Consider the following 23,440-nt stretch of genomic DNA (forward strand, 5'->3'; position numbering starts at 1 on the left):
GTGGCGGCGCCGGGCCCGGCGGCCTCGTGGCCGGCCCTCCGGGGCTGCCGGGGAGCGCCTAGAGCGGCTTGGGCAGCCTCTCCCTGCCCCGGCGGCGGCGGAGGCTGGCGGGGGTGAAGGAGCCCTGGCCCCTACCCGCTGCGGGCGCAGGAGCCCGATTTTCTGTGTTTTTCTCTTCTGGAAAAAGTTTAGTAGTATCCCGGAGTGTCAGAGCGGCGAGGGGGAGCGTTGGAGGCAGCGTGGCCGCAGAGGCGCTGTGGCCGACTCTCCTCCCCCTTGCTTCAGAGGGAGCTGAGTCCCCCTGCAGTTGCTGGGCCACTGTAGAGACCTGAACTTACAAACAGGTACATCTGGTGTGCGAGGTGAAAAATACTGATGTGAAATAACTGCTTCTGCCTGAAGCAGGAACAGGGCTGTTCTGTTGCTGGGTTTTTTCTCTAGCCCGGCAGAGAAGGACCTTGGGGTACTGGTAGTCGACAAGCTGGACGTGGGCCAGCAGTTACAGAATTGTAGAATGGTTCAGTTGAAAGGGGCCTTAAAGATCATTGAGTTCAACCGCCCTTGCCATGGGCAGGGACACCTCCCACTAGACCAGGTTCTTCAAAGTGCCATCCAGCCTGGCCTTGAACCCTGCCAGGGAAGGGACATCCACAGCTGCCTCGGGCAGCCTGCTACAGTGTCTCACCACCCTCACAGTAAGAAAATTCTAATATCTAGACTCTTTCGGTTTAAAACTGTTACCCTTCATCGTATTGCCACACTCCCTGATAAAGAGTCCCTCAGGGACATCCACAGCTGCCTCGGGCAGCCTGCTACAGTGTCTCACCACCCTCACAGTAAGAAAATTCTAATATCTAGACTCTTTCGGTTTAAAACTGTTACCCTTCATCGTATTGCCACACTCCCTGATAAAGAGTCCCTCCCCATCTCTCCTGTAGGCCCCCTTTAGGTACTGGAAGGCTGCTATAAGGTTTCCCCAGAGCTTTCTCCAGATCGAACAACCCCACCTCTCTTGACCTGTCTTCAACATGCACTTGTGGCCCAGAAAGCCAACCATATCCTGGGCTGCATGGAAGTGTGGCCAGCAGGCTGAGGAAGGTGATTCTACCCCTCTGCTCTCATGAGACTCCACTTGGAGTACTGTGTCCAGCTCTGGAGCCCATAGCACAGGAAAGACATGGACCAGTTGGAACAGGTCCAGAAGAGGGCCATGAAGATGATCAGAGGGCTGGAGCATCTCTCCTATGAAGACAGGCTGAGGAGAGTTGGGGTTGTTCAGCCTGGAGAAGAGAAGGCTCCAGGGGGACCTTATTGCAGACCTTCAGTACTTAAAGGGGGCTTAGAAGAAAGAGAGAGACTTTTTACGAGGGCTTGTAGTGACAGTACAGGGGGCAATGGTTTTAAACTGAAAGAGGGTGGGTTTAGATTAGATATAAGGAAGAATTCTTTTCTGATGAGGGTGGTGAGACACTGGAAGAGGTTACCCTGAGAAGTTGCGGATGTCCCGTCATCGGAGGTGTTCAAGGCCAGGTTGGCTAGGGTTTTGGTCTGGTGGAAGGTGTCCCTGCCCATGGCAGGGAGGGTGGACTAGATGATCTTTAAAGGTCCCTTCCAACCCGAACCATTCTGTGGTTCTGTAGTTGTAATAACAAAACAGTACAGAACAGCATGTCATGTAAATGAAGCCGCATTCTGTGAATAGTACATGTCTGAATTTAACTTCGTTAAATAACAGTGTGAGCGAGCTGAAAGGTTGATATGATGGATTTAAGTCTGGGATTCAAAACTGGCAATTCAGGCTTGGTTGCATTTGTGTTGCTGGCGTTTGGTGATGTCAGTTGTAGATCTTGGTGCCGGCAGCATCTTCAGATGTTGATAGCAACTGGGGATTAATTTTCAGTCTTTCTTTAAGCATTCCCTTGCCTCATGGAGAAGTGTAGTTTGCTGTAGCTGGCAATGTCCATCCTCTCAGGAAGGTGGTGGTGTGGCTTCCCTCCTGTGGAACTAAGGTGACTGTCATTTACTGTTGATGTTCAGGCTGTTCCAGGAACTCCTGATGAAACACTCCTCCAGGAGTTAGTGAGCAGTGAAGGTGTCCTGCATATGGCTGCATAGGAGAATTTAGTACTGTGTGCAAATACCAGAACTGGAATTCAAGTTTCATGATAAGGGATCTGTGTAAGTAAAAGCATCTTAATAAATGAGAGCATTTCCTTTTGGGAGTAAAGCTGTCCTTTTTTACTTACAAATTAAAGCATTGGTGTGCTCTATCTCCTCATATGTGTTGGCTTCGCAACCTTGCTCAGACATGCCCAGAGTCGGTTTGAGTTGGCCAGCGCAGACCTAGCAGGCAAGCTGTGGTGCTAGAGGGCCTGGTGCTGGCTCATTGTCAGGGTACTTAGCTCGGCTTCTCAGGCAGGCTTTCACTGCTGCCTGGTGCTCTGGGCTACTCTGGGGGATGAAATGCTGATGCAGAAGTTAAGGCAAGCATGTCTACATATGCTATGGTGTTAGACCTACCGTTACTTGATTTTTTGCTTTAACTTTCCTGAGAACTTGGCAGCTAAACTCTTTGTCAATTAACTTTCTTATTTTTACATAATGATACACAAGCTTATCATCTACATGGAAAAACAAAGTAAATGACTTCCAACTTTAAAATTAAACGTCTGTGCTTGGATGAAGAATTCTTTTTATTCTGCATAAACCACAAAGTTTGACAGCTTTGCAAAAATGAAAGCAGAATCTTGTAATTTTAGGATTTGGTGTAAGAAAGGCCTAGCGATGTTCCCTGTCTTCTGCAAACTTGCTTTTGCTAAACCTGGCCATTCAAGATACAGTATGGAGACCCTGACACAGGGTGAGATGCGGGTCACTGTGTGATGAGCAGCACTAGATGCGTGTCACTGTCACATAATTTAGCATAAAATTGTTCCCAGGGCCTGAGACCTTAAGCAGGTGCCCTTACTTCATGTTCCTAAAACCTGCTCTACCTGCAGGGGAGTGTGCTCTGTTTCTCTGGAAGCTGCTGTAACCTTCCTGCCAACTGAATCATTCTTGCCCACCGAACCTGGTTACGTATGCCTTCTCTCACACAGATCTACTCTTTCACTTGGCCTCCCTCTTTCTGTGTCCCATTTCCCTGTGTTTTCTGTTCACTGTATTCTTGCGTAGCCCTTAGTGCGTGCTGTTGTACCGGTGTCAGTGTCCCCTTGCTGCAGTAGCTGCCTTCTCTGTGGGCCCTGTTAAAGCTTTAGTGTGGTAACTGTACAGCTATATGTAGACACTGGGGTTATGATGTGTAAGCCAATTTGAAAGGAAAGCTTACCTTAACCCACACCAACCACTGCATTTAACTGGTTGGGCCCCGCGCTCAAAATTCCATACATGCTCCTCCATTGTGCTCTGGCTGGAAGGTCGTTGGGAAGTCTTCATTGTGCTTTTTTCCCCCAATATTAATGCATTTCAAAGAAGCATTATAGGGTACAAGTTTATGATCCTGTCTCCATCCCCCTCTGCATAAGGTCTTTAAATTTCTTAAAGCTGAGTTATTTTTTTTAATAGTTCACAGCTCTTGCTACAGAAGACCAGTCTACCACAAGTTCTTTGTGTGGATGGATTCCAGCATTTGTAAAGATGTGTTGTGTAGGCCACTGGGTTTCATTGCAGGTTTTGTAGTATAAACTCAGCTGTGAGATTTGGGCTTTGTGAGCAATGGCTCCCAGCAGAGCCCTTAGGAGTTTGCTGAGGTTTGAGGGAGAATTGGAGGCCTGTGGTGGGCTTTCCTTTTTCTGCTGCTTGGAGCAAATAATGAGCATCTGAAAGCAGAGCTGTTCCCAGCATGCTCTGAATGCAGTGAATAAAGCGAGAGGTGCTGCTCTGGGCCTGTGAACTCTTGAGGTTGTGTTACTGGTTGACTATATTCTCTCTGCTCTTGAACAGGAACATGCCCAAGAAAGGAGGGAAGCATGCTGAAATGGGGAAAGAAATGCCTACAGAGTGTAAACGAGCAAAGCTGGAAGCAGCTTGTTCTCCGCCAGTCATGAATTTTGAGAACCCAGACAGCCTCTTCGGAAGCTTGATCTCTCCCATCAAACAAGAGGTGTTTTTCAGGGAGTACTGGGAGCAAAAGCCACTGCTTGTTCAGAGAAATGATCCCCTGGTGGCTGCTTACTACCAGTCCCTGTTCCAGGTGTCAGATTTGAAGGAGCTGTGCAGCCAGGGTCTGTACTATGGGCGAGATATAAATATCTGCAGATGCGTGAATGGAAAAAAGAAAGTTTTAAATAAAGAAGGCAAAGTGAATTACATGCAGCTGAAGAAAGATTTTGACCAGAAAAAGGCCACAATACAGTTTCATCAGCCTCAGAGATTTAAGGTTGGATTGTTTCATTGAATGTAATTAATGCATGCTTTATAATGTGGTGTACTTTGCTTGAGTCATAGTTGACATAGTTTCATCTCTGTCCCCAGTAAATCTAGGGGAAGTAGCTGACATCAGTGACCTGCTGAAATCTGTGACCTGCTGAAATCTATAGACAAGCTGTATTAATTAAAACATGGTTTATACTTACGCACCACCCTCATGTTTCAGTGCCTCTGCAGTACAAAATCTGATTCATGCTATAATATTAAGTATTCTTTTTACAAGAATGTGCTTTCTCACATAAAAGTTTTGGAAAAAATAAATACACAAAGTTGATGATGATACATCATCCGTGTCTTTTTAAATTATTCCTTCTGCCCCACTGTTTCCTTGTGCAAATAGGGGCTTTTTTACTGCTTTTCTTCAATGGAGGGCAAAGTGTGAAACCATGTAAAGTATTTCAAGGACACTGCCGTTCCTGCCAAGGAATTGGCTTTGAATTGCACCATGGAAGGGTACCACCTCATTTTAGCTGAGTGTCCTTTTGCTTGTTCTTTTTGATGCCTTTGCAGTCGTCATGTATGGGAATGAGGCAGTGGTGTCTGCACAGTTGTGTAAAGGTCTCATACTTGTAGATACTTGGATTTAGGTTTTCTTGGATTTAGGTATTCTTTTTTTTGTCCCATGATGTGAGCACAATTTAGTTGTGAATTGGTCCCTAAGAACCCAAATACACAGCTGATTCCCAAGTATAATGTTGCTGGCTGATCTTGGTTTGAGCATGGCTGTAATGACCAGCGGCAGGGGCATCTGCGGGTGAAATTGAATTGTTACATGGCTTATGCTGAAATCTAGAGCTTGAGCCGAACCTGTATAAATTCTGGCTGAAGGTCTGGTAGTTGACATCTTCTAATAAGAGAGTCATCCCTTCAGTGCATTGTCCATCACATATTAGATGTGGAGAAGTAAAATTTGTTCTCGAATATGTCCAAACAATTGAAGTCACTGGAAAAAGGTCTCTAACCTTTGTGTGCTCTCTTTGATGCTAGCCCATCTAATGCAAATCCTGCATGTGCTTATTGTCCTAAGGTTTGCTGTTTGTGGGACGATGGGTGGTTTATTTTCCTCTGTTTAGCCTTGTTTGTCTGTTTTTGCAACCTAAAAATGGTACAGGGAAGAGAACAAACATTGACACTATGGTGGGGCACCAGACCTCTTGGCTTCACAGCAGATCTTTTCAGCTGCAGTGCTTACTTTCAGGAGGAACACTCATACAGAGCATCTGACTTCCCAGCCTCTGTCTCCCTGTGGTTCTCTAGAAAAACCTCTCAAGCAATGGGGAGGCTGTGGGTTGGGTGGCAGCCTGGCTTGGCTGAGATCTTGATTAGTAACAGCATCTTTTCTTTTTACAGGAGGAGCTGTGGAAGATTCAGGAAAAGCTGGAGTGCTACTTCGGGTCTCTGGTTGGGTCAAATGTTTACATTACTCCCCAGGGCTCTCAGGGCCTTCCCCCTCACTACGATGATGTGGAGGTAGGACAGCACGACCTTGCCTGTGAAATTGTGTGTGGGCTTTTGTTAGTGGCAGTTGGATACCTGTATGTGTGCTATAAAACAGCTTATTATAGAAAAATGTTTTTTCCACTGAAAACTCATGGTAATAGGTTGCAAGTGTTTCTTAGTAGTTGTTTTTCTTCTATGATTGTACTGAAAGGGCACTAATGGTAATATCCAACAGTAATATCACGTAAACTGTGCTCTCCAGACTTCGTATTTCCATTTGATGAAAAGAGAGTTTGTTTTCCCAGCTGAAGAAGCTTTCTAGCACCGTTTTTTTTTTTTTTTTTTCACCCCAAGAATCTAAAGTCCTTCTTCCCTTACTAAGTACTTGCTGTTTCTTCAGCTGGACAGTGAAAGCAGACTGGTTGCACTGGTTCCCATTTTGTTGGTCCTACAGTTTTTAAGAAGTTACTGGTATGATGAAGTCCTGTAATCAAAAGGCATTTTAAATTTGCTTCTAAAAGAAACATTCAAATAGACACTGCATTAAAAAAAAAACCTGAGCTATCCCACTTAAACTAAAACAAACAAAAAGTGCCCCTTATATGTATATTTTCTTTTTATTATTTTCATTTCCATTACATACATCTAGAGTTTCATTTTCCTTATGCTTGTTGTTCAGCAGCCCCACAACCTGCATGTTTTGGTGTAAGTCATCATCCCCCAGCATCCCCTAGATCCTTCTGATGCCCTGTTTGTCAGTGAATGGTGATAAGACCTCTCTCACCTGATATTTTGAGTATCTCTGTGGCAGGCGTTACTGTCGAGTTAGTTGTCTAGCACGTATTTAAGTGACTGGAGAAAAACAGGGATTTCCAAATGCCTACCTTAGGATAAAACAGATCACACTTTACAGCTCTTCTCTCTGTTCTCTCGAAGTAGAGCCTAAAGAAATAGTGCAAATTTAAATTGCACTACAGCAGTGTAGACATCTAAAAAGTAATGAGAGCGCAAACCTGTTTGACATACTGTGGAGTAACTGGGAGCAGGGAAGGTGAAGTCTGTTTCTTCTGTTGTCACCAAACCAACCCGAGTCAATTCTGTTTGCTTTCTGTCCCTGATTTCTGGCATGGTTCTGCAGACCTTGCAAGCGAGAAGACAACTTAAAATTTCTGATCAGTTGGATGTGTGATTTATGGTCTTTTTCAGGTGTTTATCCTTCAGCTAGAAGGCGAGAAACACTGGCGACTCTATAAACCAACGGTGCATTTAGCTCGGGAATATAATGTTGAATCAGAAGATAGGATTGGGAATCCCACACATGAATTCATATTAAAGGTATTATAATTTAATTGCTTTATGTGGTCTGGGCTATGGTTGGCAGAAAAATAGTTATGTTTAAAATGGTCCATTTCTTGAATGTAAATCCAGTATTCTGAATGCTCATGGTTGTGAAATTGAGAGGATGGTTGGTGCATAAAACACTGTGAGCATGAGAAATTTGGGTGATAGTCGTCTAACTTATCCTTTTTCAAAGGTATTCTTTGTGATAGTATTTAAATAACGGACCAAAAAACCAGTTATTTCTTGAGATTCTCCAGTGTTCTCCAAATTGGGCACCCTGACTTCTGGATCATGTTTGTGGAGTTGTACGCAGAAAAAACATTAGGTTTGAGTATGGTTATGGAATATTTTAATACTTTTACATGCTGTCTGTAATCAATCAGGCTAATCCTTCTATGCACCAAGACTTCCTGCTTCACGAAAGGTTGTCACTGTTCTGGTGAATTAGATTTAAATATTTATCTTCGGCCAGTAAACAAAAGCATGAACTAAACCCTATATTAACTTGCTGTATTGTTTTTCTTTAACTGTTTTTCTTTGTCCCAACCTGAAAATCAAGTGTTTGGCTGCCTTTTGTTATTTGGAATAAAAAGAGCATTTCATGAAGATGGGTGAATGGCAGCTCCTTTGACAGCAGGGCATCTGGTACTTGTCCCGTTCTGTTTTACATGCTTGTGCTTTCAAAGTGTGTTATTTATCCAGCAGACAGTGCTGCTCTGTGTTGGAAGCCTCATTAGTTGCTCTGCCTTGCAGCCTCTCATAGGACCTTCTCTCTGCAAGGTCTCTGCTCTTCCTGGTGTTGAGACCTGCCTTTGGGTGTAGGTAGTTTAGAAATAGTAGGACAATAGTATCACACGTTGTGTGTGATACTGACATAGCTAGCTGTGTAATTTCACAGACAGTAATATTCAATTGTCATGATGTATTGGGTGATGCAAAGTCTTTTAATTTACAGTTCCCTTGTTAATTTCGGGAGCGTTTTGGGCCGGACTTCGGTGCCTTTGATTTTTATGGAATAATGGTGTATTCCACAAGTCATTGTACCGATCTTGTGGAGTGAAAATACTGGTGTCTGGAAAAGGCTTAAAATTTAATTTTTTTTATTTTTAATTTTTTTATTCTTCTGTTTGCTGTTTTCTTGACTTCCTGTGACCCATTGCTTCCGGGTGGCCGTTGTTAGATTTTGGTTGTCTGTCTGGAGCTGTATCTGACAGGAGTGCTGCCAGATGACTCTTATTTTCTCCCTAAACATCTTTCTAGACTACTTCCTTTCTCCTTTTTCGCATTTCTGTCTGCAGCCTCCCATCCTTGGACAGATTAGAACAAATGGACCAGTTAGAGACTACTACTGGTATTCTCCCTTCCCACCAGAAACTGGTAGCTGACAGAGCAAAGACATGCTGGTTTGTGTTTGTTACTGATGTGAGCACAGAGCCTATTTGGTACCCAGCTATCTACCCTTCTTCGTGTGTGATTTTCCATTTAATTTGCTGGTACTTCTCCTTTGTCTGCCCCTTATTCCTCCAGTTCAGAAGTAAGAAGGCAGCAAACAGATCAGATCTGTGTTGTCTCTTGTCAAATGCACTGTCCTGCCCCAAACTGGGTGTTGTCACCTGGAGTCTGTGAAGATTCTGATTATTTTAATTGAAGAGTGTTGTGCTTGGCCTCATGTGAATGGTGAAGAGAGTGCCCAGCAGATAGGAGTTGGACTTTGCAGCAAAGACTGCTTTGAAAAATCGTGTTCCCAGCTTCATAGTGGCAGGCATGGGGTGCTGCAGCATGAAATGATTTATCTGGCAGAGTAGTATGCAGTTTCTCTGGTAGGTGTTCAGGACTCTTACCCTTCCCATAGGTGTCTGTCCCTCCAGTTTGTTTTCTCCCTGGGGATGTGAAACACAGCAGATGAAGAGAATTCAAAATCCTCTTAGCTGGTTAGTGTAGTCCCTACACCGGTAAGGAAGGCAGAAGGTAAGAAGGTAAAAATGGCAAAGAGAGGCTTGCTTCAGAACAAGTAAATCATACATAGCTGATTTATGATACTTTGCAGCTTCTTATAAATGGATGAAGAGAATTGATCTTGCCAAGTCCTTTGAAGCCTCATAGTCTAAAGAAACCTTTCAATTGACGGAAAAATCAAGTAGTATTCACTTGAAATAGATCTCTGTCAGACAGTTTGGTAGGCTCTTAGGAGGAGGTGATGTGACCAAATTTAAGGAATGGTAAAATTAAAATGGAGTTAAATTTCATCATTGTTGCTTTCTGAATTTTCTCTTTAACTGTGCTATCCAAGTATATAGTTTTTTATAGGAGAAGCTGTAAGTAAACTGATTTTTCCTTCTTGGAGGCAATTTTATGTGCTTTGCACTTCTTTCTTATCTTGAATTCTCTAATCTAAATTTTTATCAGTGTGGAGATTTAATTTAGATAGGTGAGAAGAAAGATAAGGAGGAGGAAGGTTGTACTTGTTTTATAAGTGTTTTAACTGAACATTTCAAGACAGTATTGTAACAGAATTACCATCTTTATAGAATATTTGGCTTTCCTTGTGGAAAGCTGGCCTTTTCTTTTGATATGATCTGACAAATTCACATTGCACTGTTTCTCTGCTAGGCCTCTGCATTGTCTGCAGGTTCATCTCAGTTGCTTCTTTGTCCTCTTCATGCAGCTGAGCTGGAGCATTCATGTAAATAATGACAGCTGGAAAATTTAAGTTAACCAAACTTCTGGCTTAGCGTGCTTTATCTTATGTTATTAAAGTATATAATGGAGGATCCCTCTAGGTTGTGATTTAAAAAAAATACATGTTGTCAGTCTGTCTGCTCAGAGAGTATTTTCTGTATTTTGACTACAGTAAGGTTTGACCAGGTGCACTAAATACACCAATTCTCTTTTAATTTTCTTGCAGCCAGGTGACTTACTGTACTTCCCAAGAGGGACTATTCACCAAGCTGACACTCCTCTTGGGATCTCCCATTCTACACACGTGACCATCAGCACCTACCAAAACAAGTAATTATTCTGTACTTTTTTTTTAAGTATGTCTTTTCTGAAAATGGCTTTCCTCTTCCAGGTGATGTGTGCGAATAGTACAGATGTGAAATGGATGTTTCAAAGAAGTGATGTCCTGTTTCTCAAAAAAAAACCCCACCTTGTAACGAGCTGGGCTTAACTCTTTTCTGTGTTCATTCTCTTTAGCCCTTGTGCAGTTTGTTTTTCTGTGAGTAATACAGGAATGGGGCATGTTACCTTCGCCCCAGAGATGTGGTGACATAGAATATATGTAGGTACCCCACTATTACATATGTGCCCTGCTGGTAGTGACAGAATCTAAGCTAGTGTTTTGGTAGCAGTAATTGAAGTTTTGGGGTTTGAGGCAAGGAGGGGAGCGAGACCCTTGTTTGAAGCAGCCCGTTTACCAGGTTTTCATGCAGTGAGCTTGATTGCTTTTTAATTAGTTATGTTATTATTTACTAGCTGTAGACTTTAATGTGGAAGATAATGTTACAACTGCAAACTCACTGTTGTGTTTAAAAAATCTCTCACAAGTGGCTGAAGTTACTGTTTATTTCATAACCTAAAGAGTCAAAAGTTACTCCTTTCATCATGTTTTCTCCTGCATTTAATAGTCACCCATGCCCGACTTGCGGCAAATTCTTCCTATGTAAATATTTTCTGCTTACCTGTATTTTTTATCTCCTATCCTGTGCGTGCAAGTCAGATTTCCTTTGACCCACATCTGATCCTTGCACCCACTGAAATATTATCACACAGGGAAGTGCTCCTGCCACTGAGTCAGCCTCTCAGGTGCTGGGTTTGGAGTCATTGGCCTGAGTTAGGAATTGGGAAGGATTTCTGTTAGCCACAAAACAGGGCAGAACAAGTTTGGCCATATTCTACATGTTTGTAAGATGAATCTCTAACCACCAGCTGTACCATTCTGGAAGCTCAGGATGTCAGCACTGCTGGTGACCCTGAACGTGGCCAGTCCTCCAAGTTGGAGAGAGGGTTAAGATGAAGCTGCTCAAAGGTGTGAGTCTTTATAAAAGTTGGGTTCAGCTGGTTTTAGTTTACACTCATGTTCTATTCTTCTATTCAGAAGGTTAAAAAAAAGAGCAAGCTATTTTCTGTAAACATGGACTGCTGTTGCAAAGAGTGACTTCGTTTCTTATGCAGGAGGCAATATTAGTGCTGAGCCACTTTAGCAAGCTTGATGGCACATTCAGTGTGAGCAGCAGTGAGTGGCCTCCAAAGAGATGTCCTGCCCTTCCTCCCTTCCCCTGCCTTTTTTTGTCCTACTGCTTCCTTTGTTCACCTGGCACTTCTCTCACCCTGGCTTAGTGAACTGCACAGACAGAAGAGTGACACTAAAATAAGTGGGTGTTTGGCTTGTTGATGGAGGCTGGGCTGCAGTGATGTTTTACAGCCCAGTATGCAGGAGTCCTCTTGAATGCGCAGAACAGGGTTTGTCCAGCTCGATCTGTGCAGAGTTATTGGTCAAGTGGTGCTGGGGAGACAAGAATTTGGTTCCTTGTAACAGGGCTGCTGGAGACCTGCCAGGCTCGCGTGGAGTCAGTGCAGTTTCTCTGTGACAGCCCAAGCCAAATGCCAGTCCAGTGAGTTGCTTGAGAAGCAGTGCTGTCGGGGAGCGTGTTCCCTGGGTGGCAGCATGAGGAGAGGAAAAAGGAAAAGCTTGAAGAGTTCTGCTCTTCTAAGGATAAAATCGGAATCATTATCCATTAAGGTTATTGGTAATGAAGTGTAAGAACCTAGCTCTGAACCAACATCAAGCACAGGTAAAATAAGTGTCTGTCCCCATACAGGCTGTATTTTGATTTGGCTTGTAGATGAAGTATGGAAATGTTTCCTTCGGAAATTGAAGAGAACTCCTTCAGATGTGCTTATTATGGAGGATGCTTGGACTCCTAGTGACTGCTTGGGAAGCGGTGTGTGCAGAAGGAACTGGGAAGGCAGGAAGTGCTGGTGGAGGTGGCACTTTCAGGAATTGTTAGCACCAAGACAAAAGGGACTGCACTCTGTGCTGGAGCAGGGTTCCTCTGAGGTAGACCCCAGCAGGCAGGGAAGTGTGTGTGAGTTCATTACAAGAAGGGCAGTTTGGAAGAGCAGTGAGAAGCTGGCAGATGGAGACTGGGGGCAAGAGAAGGCAAGGAGTAAGAAGTCCTAATTCTGTTTATCAGCCAGAGTCCTTCCCTCCTAGTGTGTAGCAGGCAGTGGTACACTTGAGTGGAGATGATTTAAAAAAATAATATGGTATTACTTGTTTTACTTGTTATAATCTTTTATTATTTTTTTTAAGTAGTGTCGAGAGATCAGTGCTGAAAATGGGGAGTGCTGAGGGAGAGCAAGAGCAGAGGGTGAAGTGTACGTTGGAGGACAGGCCCTGCTCTGCTGCCTTGCCTTAGTTGGGTGGGAGTCTGCTGGCAGCCCTGGGTGCTGGGCACTTGCCCTGGTTGTTTGCCCATTAAACCAGCCTCTGAGGATGTGGTAGGGAGAGAGGTCACATGTGGACAGGACAGCACTTCTGTGTGAGTGGCACGCCTCTTGCTGATGAGGCTGACTCATGCTACACAAAGAAGGTGCAGGCAGTAATTCTCCTTTCCCTCCTCTAGTTTATTCTTACAATTGGGGAAGAGAAGTGCAGAGATCAAAGGCCTTTTTTTTTCTCTTAAGTATGTAGGCTAAGAATGGGGATTTAACACAAAACAAGACACCTACAAGGTGCCCATTAGGTATCATTAAAATCCCTGTAGAGGTATGCAGGGGTCTTGTTCCTGAGGTCATAATTAAGTTTGTTGCAAAGCTAAAAAATGATGCCACGTTGAATTTGATAACCCTGGGTACATTTTGTCCTTCAATCTAAGCATCTCAAAAGGATGTTAAATGGCACAACCTCACACACTTTGTTGTGTGTAGTGAAGCTGTAGGTGCATGTGATTGTATAATAATGGCCCCAGCAGGAATTTCTTTATTCACTGAGGTCAGCTTTAAGCTGAATCCACTGGTGAACGGTAAGCACCTGAATCAGAACAAACTGGACCCTTCTCAAGCCAATTCCTTCCCTCTCGGAGTGGCACTGACCTGAAGCTAGTGAGGACACTCGTGCAGTTGAGATGAGAGTGAGCTATTGCATAAGATTACAGAGTGGTAATGGAAAGGCCAAAGGCATGAAGCAGATTTGGAATTGGAGCACTGATTTTCTAGCCCTTGGTATCAGTTAAGATGTCTATTTTATTTCAGGGCAACTATTTTAGTAATTTTGTTTCTTTTTTTTTTTTTCTTCCTGTCCTTCAGCTCTTGGGGAGATTTCTTACTAGATGCAATTCCTGGCCTTGTATTTGATACAGCAAAAGAAGATGTGGCGCTGCGGACAAGCATACCGAGGCGACTGCTCATGGTAAGTAGGTGAGACTAAGAGAATGCTGGTGCTTCCAGCTGAAACGCCAGCGCTGGGGCAAGCACACGTCCTGTTGATCTGCTCTGAAAGCTCAGTGCAACAGCACTACCTTGTCTCGCAGCAGAGCCACTTATTTTGAAGACTTTAGGACGACTGTTCCATCTGAATGTTTGCTCCATCTGAAGCGTTGCCAAGTTCATTGCACGGCCTGGCTTTTGTATCGCAGTGTCCTTGTTTGGCTTGTTTCCTTCTAAAAGTAATGGTGTTTGCTTTGGAGCCGGTCAGCCAGCCGGAGTTCCTGTCAGGCCAAGGGTTTGAATCTGTAAAAGTAGCAAAGCTGTAAATTGTTCTGTGACCTCTTCATGGTAGTCCAGTTGTGCTACTGATCACCTCCTCAGCCAGCAGAAGGAACAAGTCTCTCTTTCAATGACACTTCCAAGTCCTTGAGCATTGCAGGTAGCCCCAGAGTGAGGGAAAGCCAGCATTGGTTTTGGTGTGTGAACATGGGGAATGTATAAAAGAAATGAAATTTTTTGTTTTGGGAGTAAATGCTACCCTTTGCAAAGATAGACAGGAGTGTCCAGATTTTCACCGCGTTACAGCACGTCTTTCTCTTTAGGTTAGTCTGTTTAGCTTGAATTCATGTGAGAGCAACTCTGTGTGAATATTTAGCAGGTGGATATAGCTGACTCGACAAAAAAACTGAGTAGCCTTTTGAGAAGGCTTGCAGACCGTCTGGAAACCACCGGAGAACTGCGATCGTCCGACATGAAGAAAGATTTCATTACCAACCGGTTGCCACCTTATTTGGGATGCGACTCTGACGCTTTGACTCCAGGTAGATTTTGAAGTTACTAAAACTGGCTGATGTGATGTAGAGTTGTTGTGAACTCTACGACTTTTTGGTATTTTATGGTGGGCAAAGATTATAGTCTGGCATCAACTTCATGTTGTGCTAGGCTCCGCGTGTGCGTATACGCGTCTCGGTTAATTCCCTGTGTCCAGCAGAAGAGATGACACGTCTCTTTCAGAGTGAAATAAAGGTTATCCTAGACTGACATGGTTGATGGTTGGACTAGATGATCTGAAAGGTCCCTGCCAGCTTAAAAGATCCTGTGATTCTATGATTCCATGAAATTGGCAGCTTTAATAAACTACTGTATACTGAAAATTATTAACTAGTAGAATTTGTCCTTATGCTGTTGCTTGCTATTACAGCTATTTGTAACTGTAAAGGTGAGAGAATTAAAAAATACTTCTCGTCCCCCCCTCCTCCCTGAGGTTGATAAAATGTGGGTGTTGAAACATAGGTTAACAAAAAAATCTTGCCACAAGAGAGTGGGTAGTGCACAGAGGGCTCAGATTGCACTGTTGGTCTGGCTTCCTTCCTTTTTTAATGGAGAATATTTTTCTTAGGTGGGAAATTGCCTAAAATAGATAGCAAAATCAGACTGCAATTTAGAGATCACGCCATCATTACAGTGGAACCAGCTGAAGAGAGTTCTGTAAGTATCATGAAGCCACCCTCGTACGCTTGGGGTGGGAGCGCAGAGCGGAGTGTGAAGCATGCGAGCTGTTGGTCTCTTGTACTGGTCTAAAAGGGTCAGGCAGTTACACTGGGGTGGATCCTGCAGCCATTAGGGTTTGTTGGGAGCTCAGGGGGTGTTGTTCAGCAGTGATACGGCACATCCCTGCCTTCGGGAGGAGAGCTACAGAACTAAATTCAGTCTGTGATTCTGCAGGGTAGATGCATGGCTTTTAGCTGAGGTGAGATCATTGCAGCTGCTAAATGGCCTCTATAGCTCTTGATAATGGATTATTTTATTTTTTTTAGTCTTTGTATTTGAGAGCATGAATAAGTTATAAAAATAAGTTCCCTCAAGAGAGGGATTTCCCTTGGTTGCAGCTGCTGCTGACTCTGGTTGCATTTAGTCTTCACTTCCGAGTTATCTTTCTACCTAAATGCGTGCTAGGGGCACTACGAAGCTGTCTCATAAAATAGATGCTGGCATCTTGGATTATGTTGTGTTCAGACTACTTCTGATCTGGGAAGGTTTAATAGTATGAAATTGTGTAAGTGTTTTTGTTGTCTCAACTTAACTTAAAAAAGGGGGGGAAGGGCGTGGGAACAGAACAGATTGTCATCTTGTACAATGGTTTTTTTGCCTGTGTAAAATGTTGGCCTCCAGGAAAAACATACTGTAACTTTCTGATTTTTTTGCCTCCATTTTGTTTGTGTCCATATTGCTGTGAGACTGTGTAGGTTTTGGAAACCTTTTTCTTTTTTTTGGCAATTTTTTTGCCACCTCACCTTCTGATGTCACAAACACTGAATGACAGCACACATGCAAGACTTGCGTCCACAAATTGTGAGACCTGCCCCCAGAGCTCTGAATTGGTTTGCAGAGCTTTGGCAAAGGAATGATAACAGTTATGTGATTTTTAAGAGATCAGTATCAGAGTGGAAATTCATCGGTGGATGATCCTTCATTAAGATCTTCGAGGAGGTGCACCTTAAATGGCATGTTTTCTGTACAGCTTCAGTCCTGTGAGGCTGGCAGAGGCAGCACTAAGGCAGGAGCTTATAGGTTGTAAATAACTTTTCACAGATGATGTGGAGACTCCCTTATTGCTGTACTAGATGGCTCTTGGATCAATCAGTTTGGAGGGTGACTTGCTTTCATTGATGCAACAGTGGACTCCAGAATTAAGGTGCTAACTTTGTCACTTGGGTGAGATGAATTTGAGGGTGTGGCTTGTGTGTAACCACTTCCTTCCTGCTGCCTTTTAGGATGAAATTCGCCGAGAGATGGTTTATGTGTATCATTCCTTAAAGAACAGGAGAGAAACTCACATGATGGGGACAGAAGATGATGATACCAGTGAGGAAGTCATATCACAGGTTTGTTCCCACAAATGCACACCAAAAGCTGCTAAAAAAGACAAAACCAACTTGGGTTTGGTGCCTCAGCTCAGCGCGACTGAGAAGGTAGCAGGGGTCTGGTTGTGCTGTGCTCTCAGTATCCAAAGTGTTTCTGTCCCCAGAGCACCCGGATGAGCTGAGGCTGCAACACAGAGGCAGCTAATAGTAGAACTCAGTAATGTAATCCCCTGCTTAATTAAATGTTTGAGATGTTAACAGGATTTCTTGTGCAGGCCATAAGGCTAGCAAAAGCTGGCTAGCAAAGCTTCTGGAGCGGCTAGAAGTGTCTCTGACTTGTGTGTCCTTTAGCACATCCTTTATTCCTGGCAGTGGCCATGCTGGCCAGTAGCAGCAGGGATCACTGTGCCTCAGGCACCATGTTTGTGCCACACTGAGCCATGTAAGAGTCTGTACCCACTGGAACGTACCGCAAGACAAGGGTGTTCATTTTTGGGTGGGGTGGTCAGCATGGGGAGCAAAGAGTTAATTCTGAACTGTAAGGAGGGAATTTCTTAGATTGTTACTAAGGCTGCAGATGGATCATCTCCATTCTTACTCGGGGAATGTACAATGTGCTTTTGCTCAAATCGTAAATACGCCTGAAGAGTGGGTGTGAGCTTTGGAACTCTTTGTTCCCAAAATGCTCCAGCTGGGGTCGGTGACCTGAAACCCTCCCAGTGCGGGGCTGCACACACGCACCGGAGATGCAAAGCAGAACCCGGGGTGTCTGTGTCTCAGTGATTACAGCAAGGCTTTTACTTACCTTTTAAGGTAAATCTCATTGGTCCTTGTGAGCAGAGAATGGGGTAGCTGAGGTCGTACGCTGGCACCTGTACAGTGTGCACAAACCCCAGACTAGACCTTCCTGCCCTCAGAGACTCCAGCCGTGGTAATGGGGGTCCTCAGGCGTTCTGTCAAACTATAGCCAAAGACTGAATGTGTCAGATGTAGATAGAAATAAACTTAGATGATCTTCCAGAAATAACGGGCAGGGTTAGGCAAGTGTGTACATTTACAATTATTTCCTTCTTCAGTGTGGAAACCACATGAAGAATCCATGCACTCAGCCTTCTGACCGCATCAGGTGTGCTAGAACATGGAAAAGCTTTCAGCTATTTGTCTATTAAGAAAGTTGGCAGGCTGCTGTCAGAAATCCTGGCGTGGTAGAGGAGGGGCATGTACCTGCTGATCAGTACCTACAGCCTAACACACACTCGTGTAATAAGGGGCACTGCACTTAACTGAAGCAGTTTCATTTCTTTTAATTTTTCCCCCCAGCAGACTCATGGGTTGCGGTTTCCTTTGTCATACTTGGACGCACTGAAGCAGATTTGGAGCAACAGCACTGTTCCTGTTAAAGAGCTTAACCTTAGCTCAGATGAAGAAAAAGAAAACCTTGCCTTGTCACTGTGGACCGAATGTCTGATTGAAGTTCTTTGATGGTTTTCTGACATAGCTGCTCCTATAAGTAATATTTCTGGCCTTTAAGAGTCTCTTGAAAGAAAGGCTTATTAAATTACTTTTTTAATCCATCCACCCGTTTTTTTTGTAGTGATGTTTAACAAAGCTTTGCAATATATATCCTTTGCCAAATGTATTTTTTCTATCCTTAGCTTTGGGAAAATGGGCATCAGGAAAAACAGGTAAGCTGCTCCTTGTCCAGGGAGCCACAGCTCCATGGCTGTGGATGGATGAAGTCGCTCATGGTAACACCAGAACTTTCCTCTGGATATACGCCTTGATGTGGAGGACATCTAAAGGTGTTCATGGAGCAGGCTCCAGGACCTTGGGCTTTTCATTTCTAAAGTTCACCACCAAGAAACCCTTTTTGTTCTGTTTGTTTGCACTGAGAGAACAAAACCTTCTCAGTAAAAGCTGTGCATGTTGTTTCCCAAAGAGGTAAGACTTTGCTCAAGAAAACCCCGGAGATACTGCCACCTCTGGAATAAACAAACAGTAAGTATTTAACCTCTGCCTCCCCCAGCACCAACTTAAATGTAAAAGTAACCCAAACCTGAAACAGCAATCTGTATCTTCAGTGCTCACTTGAATGGGTTTTGATGGGAGAAGTGCAGTTCTTTTAATACTTGAACACAAGGTGCAAACTCATGGAGCAGCAGGTCATACAGTCAATCTGCTTATCCCTTTTTCGTCCTTCGTTGGAAGGAAATATTTTACAGGAATGCACTTGGCACCTGCTAAAAACTATTGTTGTATTTAGTTTGTTTAAAAAAGAAACCAACAAGCAAAACGTTCCTCCTAAAAAAAGTTTTATACAATTAAAATATACATGCTTAGCATTTTACATTCAAGATCTCTTTAAGTACAAAAGCCTGCTTTACTTTGTTATGTAACACTCACATTCCAAATATGATTTATCCGTTCGTGGTTTTAAAAGACTAGAACTTTTTACACAGGCTTTAAAAACTTCATCTGGAAAGCAAGTCACATGTTGAACACTTGATATGCTGACTTACATAAAAAAGCTAAACAAGTGCTTTAGTTGGAAAAAATATATACATACATTTGAAAAATCTGTTACTTAAACAGCAGATTTATCATAATTTTAGAATGTAAAATAGTAAGTGCAAGTAGATTTTTTTTTTAAATAGTACGATATAGAACTCAATTTCATACAAAAATAGACATCCATATATTTTATTTCTGTGGCAAACTTAGGGTTCTGTATTTTCATTTGTTTGGGGACGAATCCTGTTTGAACGCGCAAGTGGAATAATTACAGCTTTTGGAAACTAAAACATCTGTCTTTAGGTAACCTAAGCTCTTTAAATAGTTATAGAAATACATACCCTGAATATACAAATAAGGAAAAAAAATTACATTTTCAGTGAAGTAGATTAATTTAGTGATGCTGAAATCAAATGAAGTTACCAGTGATTTAAGGGACTTCTCTTCCATGTCAGGTGTTCACAGCCCTGGAGCTGCCGGCAGTTCCTTCTGCGTTTGTCAGAGTTGAGTGAGGAACGTGCGTTTCAAGCCCGCAACAGCTCGGCTGGTGTTTGGCTCTGTCTGTGTCAAGTGAGAGCAAGCAGCCTGCTCTGCACAGTGCTGGAGCTGGGGAAGCCACCACCACACCACGGCCTGGACCACTCGTCTAAGTCCTCATCATCTACAAGTTGCTGAGGAGCCACAGGTAACACCAACATGCAGTTACACTCTTCTTTTAACGTGGAGCAAGCGCTGACGTGCAGGCTGCCAGCACCTTCGAAAATGCGTGCTACGGTGAATTATCTTCTGAAGGAAGACATGGTTTCAAGACCAAATTACATTGTATTAAATTAACCTATATACATCAAATAAAATACAGCTGGAGTTAACATTATTACTGCTTTAAATGCAGATAGCCCTTGAGAAATCTAGCCTGAGCCAGGACAGTTTATTCTCTTTTGATACATGTACATATGGCTCCATGATAAAGGTGACTGTCAGCCGGAACTTAAAATTTCATGGGTTGGAAAGAGGCCATGGGTCAGCAAAACCAGTTCCTGAATCTGGGAATTTGGTATTGTTAAAACAAATGAAGACAAAGGTCTACCATGAACATTAGGGAGGGTGAAAGTCAGGCGTTCTCTACTGCCCCATTTCACATGCTGAGCTGATCATTCCAGTTCAAAGTTGTCTCTATGAACACAGTCAATGGCATTTTAGCAAAAGATATGGTCTTGCGCTTCAGGGTGGCTTGGAGCACACACAGTTTCACTCAGGACATAAAAGTCCTTTAAAGCTCATGAGTGCCTTCATTCTTCAGTGAGCTCCCATCAGTCTGCGAGGAAGGGAAAGACGACGTTTCTAGAAAGCCTTTCCTGTGTGAGCTCTTGCAGTTCAGATCCCACAAATGTCTGGTCTTCTGCATTTACTTATAATACTTCAGATGAAAAGTAAGAGCAACTTTCATAGGAGTATTCTCTAAAGAATCAGCTTCCCTGCAGAAAGATCAACTTCCCATCTTCCAGATTTGTGCAAAATTCAGTTGTTTTAGGAGTTGGTGCTTCGTATTAAAGAAAGTAGAAAGGAATTGCTGCTCAAGGTTCCAGTGGTGCGTGACTTCAGTAGTTGGCTTTTTATCCCCCTCCAGATGTTAATAACCCACACAAGGACCATCCGCGTGGTGGGTTTTACTCACAAGATTTCAATATCCCATTTTTGTGAATGTTTGTCGTCTATCGGCTGATTCATAATGATGTGATTCTTGTCGTAGTAGTTTCCTCCTTAAAAACAAAACAAAATCACAAAGGACAACGTTTTAAAAAGAAATGCTCAGAAAAGTCTATGCATAATCTTTAAAAAGTGCGATTAAGTAGGAAAATCAGCTGAAAAATAGAAATTCCACCAGGTAGGGGGTTGGTGTCCGCTCTTCTGCCTCTGTATGTTTGTCACCTTCAAATGGTCACCTGCCAGCTTGGGCCCTGAGGAATCCATCAGTCACAAGCAGAGGACACCACAGACCCGAGTCCTCAACTGCCCCTTTGTGCACCGAAACGGCACCTCTGCAGAGATTTTGCTTTTGGCAGATCCTGAGCTCCCGCTGTGTGCCTGGACTTTCAAGGTGCATATTTGCTAGAGCAGAAGTACACAGATGCACAGACACACATGACATTATTTGGTGTAGCATATCGAATTCAACCACAGATTCAGGAAGCCCTTAAAAATAAAAATTCTCTCCTTTGAATACACGTAGCATAGACATGACAGTGCTTATTTTTTACCATTATACCATAAATAAAAATCCACTAAAATAAAGAAATGTTTTAAAGATCTCTCAAATGGTATCTCACCACCCCAGCCATCAGCATGGTATTTTGCAGTAGCCTGGGCAGCGCAGCTTTCTCATACCGTAAGAGAGTTGCCATCAGTATCACCAGGTGCCTTTAATGGCTTTGTAGTAATTATCAATTAGTAATGGTGGTTAAACTCCTTAGTTCTAGAAGGCAGGAAATGTTGTCTATTACAATACTCAACATCACAGGGCTGAGAACTGATCATCAGTAAATCTGAGCTGCAGAGGTCGGATGGGTCAGGGCCAATAGGACGTTGAGAAGGTAGCACCATGGAGCCCCCAGCCTCATAGCCAGCCACTGCCCCACAGCCTGTCCCTGGGGGATATAACCCCACTGCCACCAGTGGGGCTTCAACAAATTGTGTGTGAGGCACAGGTGTTCTCCAGCGAGGGAGCTCTGTCACAGCAGATAGTTAGAAGCACTAGGACTTGAGCAATGACAATTTTCACCAATGCAAAGACATAAGGAGTGAACGCTTCTTTTTTTGAGCCTCACTTATTCTGTGGTTGCTTTTCCTTCAATGTTTTGTCTTCTGTAATTTGCAGTTCTTGCCATCAGCACTACTGAACTGCCTCAAGTGGAACAGGTCGGATCCACAAAAACCTCTGGGATCAAAAGAGTAAGGCTTTTCCCCACTGGCCTGGTTTTTTTTGTTCTACTGCCAAGTAGCATAAACCTACCAGAAAAGACAGGATTCAGTCTTTAACCTTAAATACAGAAAGAGCTGGAGCACAGCAACTAACCTCCATCAAAAAATGCACTTAGAACATGTGAGGGTTAATTGTTTGCCTTTTTTTTTTTTTTTTTAATACCTTTAATATCAAGCACCAGTTGGTCGCTGAGATATGAACTGATGGTTCCATCCTCGTTGAGTCTCCACTTTTGCCTGTCCTTCCCGTGTTCAGTCCAGAGTGCAACTTTGGCCCCAGGGACATCTCTGCCACCAATGACATCCAGGCAGGCGTTGTTAGCCTAAGGAACAAGAGGAGAAGTGAGATCTGGGCCACAAAGCCTCCAGCTTGTGTCTGCCTTGTTTCTGTTTCCGGCAGGGAGCGTATTGCAGTAATGGTGCTGCAGCTGGTACCAAGCCTGGCAAGCTGGCAACACATTAGTCAGCAATTGACCAGCTGCTTGATCAAAAGTGGAGGTCTTTGTTACTTCAGGTGTTTCTTACGTTAAATCGTCAGGTTTTATATATTAATAACAGCCTGCCAAGGGCACCATTAATACGAAATCACTTAGAGCTTTTTTTCACATAGTACTTTTCAGAGAAGTTCTTAACTCTTTAGAGGTAATAAACTTAAACTTGTGACCAGGTTCCTACTTCCGGGAACATCAGTCCCATTAGACAGATATGACAAGCAGTGCAATTTGCCAAAGCAGAGAGATCAAATCTGTCCTTATGTAGTAGGAGGATGTAGGTTATAACATTTCCAGTTTAAGAGGCATGGGAGAGGCCAAAAGCAGTCCTGGTGTTAATGCTGCGCAACAGCAAAAGCAGGCAGTGAAGGTGAAACAGGTGACACACACCTCACCCACTTCCAGCATCTGGAAGCTCACCTTGGATTTGAAGAGTCCACGACTGTAGTGCCAGATCTGGGTATTCTTGCCGTTGTACGGGGACGCACACACTGATGTTGCTCTTATATCTGCCAGGCTTCCAGCCACTGTCAGGTATTTACCTTGGGCTCGGTTCTTCACCCTGAGGTACACCGCTGGCTGGAACAGTGGGAAGGAAGGTGGGTAGAACACAGAGATTAAGGAAGTTGGTGTGAGAATGCCTCCCCTCCATCGTTTATCAGTTTTCTAAAGGACGTGTTCCATTTCCAGTTTCAGACAAGAATGTTCTGTACCTTTGTTGGACACACACATGAATGTAAAGCAGCAGTGAACAGTAATGGCAAGTTTTTTTAAAAAATGTATTTATGTCTATAGAACTAATTCCTGTGATATGCAAAATATCTCTAGTTAGCACATTTCACTCATTCCAAGGCCAGTAAATGGGCTGTCCTCCCCAAGCTTTTTATTCTTGGGACACAAAACTTACTGAGTCACGTATCCAGCAACTTCAGCCCCCATTAACTGGAATATACAGCC

General features: G+C 43.5%; 2 protein-coding genes across 3 annotated transcripts in view; one reads left to right on the top strand and one right to left on the bottom strand.

Moving 5' to 3' along the window:
• The first annotated feature begins 159 nt into the window (after positions 1 to 159).
• MINA (MYC induced nuclear antigen) lies at positions 160 to 18,076 on the top strand. Of its 2 annotated transcripts, none has more exons than XM_014947249.1 (11): positions 160 to 344; positions 2,038 to 2,178; positions 3,943 to 4,378; positions 5,779 to 5,898; positions 7,075 to 7,203; positions 10,115 to 10,218; positions 13,519 to 13,621; positions 14,294 to 14,459; positions 15,038 to 15,126; positions 16,413 to 16,523; positions 17,826 to 18,076. In XM_014947249.1, exons 3-11 carry the CDS (start codon positions 3,947 to 3,949, stop codon positions 17,982 to 17,984), a joined length of 1,413 nt encoding a protein of 470 aa, XP_014802735.1. In that variant the 5' UTR covers positions 160 to 344; positions 2,038 to 2,178; positions 3,943 to 3,946; the 3' UTR covers positions 17,985 to 18,076. The 2 variants fall into 2 exon arrangements, with proteins under 2 accessions (XP_014802735.1, XP_014802734.1); XM_014947248.1 differs by having other exon boundaries at positions 162 to 344; positions 17,823 to 18,076.
• Positions 18,077 to 18,797: 721 nt separating this feature from the next.
• CRYBG3 (crystallin beta-gamma domain containing 3) overlaps positions 18,798 to 23,440 on the bottom strand; it is an 83,800-nt gene continuing 79,157 nt past the window's right edge. Inside the window, exons 20-22 of the mRNA XM_014947247.1 lie at positions 22,904 to 23,062; positions 22,156 to 22,315; positions 18,798 to 20,773 (exon numbers count right to left, since the gene is read on the bottom strand). Coding sequence (XP_014802733.1) covers positions 20,685 to 20,773; positions 22,156 to 22,315; positions 22,904 to 23,062 — 408 coding nt within the window. The 3' untranslated portion in view covers positions 18,798 to 20,684. The remainder of the gene's footprint in view (positions 20,774 to 22,155; positions 22,316 to 22,903; positions 23,063 to 23,440) is intronic.

This window comes from Calidris pugnax, unplaced genomic scaffold, assembly GCF_001431845.1.
Source record: "Calidris pugnax isolate Ruff unplaced genomic scaffold, ASM143184v1 scaffold95, whole genome shotgun sequence".
Taxonomy (NCBI): domain Eukaryota; kingdom Metazoa; phylum Chordata; class Aves; order Charadriiformes; family Scolopacidae; genus Calidris; species Calidris pugnax.

Coding starts and splice junctions, on each gene's coding strand:
- MINA (XM_014947248.1), top strand. CDS start 3,947: ATGCCCAAGAAAGGAGGGAAGCATGCTGAAATGGGGAAAGAAATGCCT. Junction 7,204..10,114: donor CACATGAATTCATATTAAAG/GTATTATAATTT, acceptor ATTTTCTTGCAG/CCAGGTGACTTACTGTACTT. Junction 13,622..14,293: donor TACCGAGGCGACTGCTCATG/GTAAGTAGGTGA, acceptor GTGAATATTTAG/CAGGTGGATATAGCTGACTC.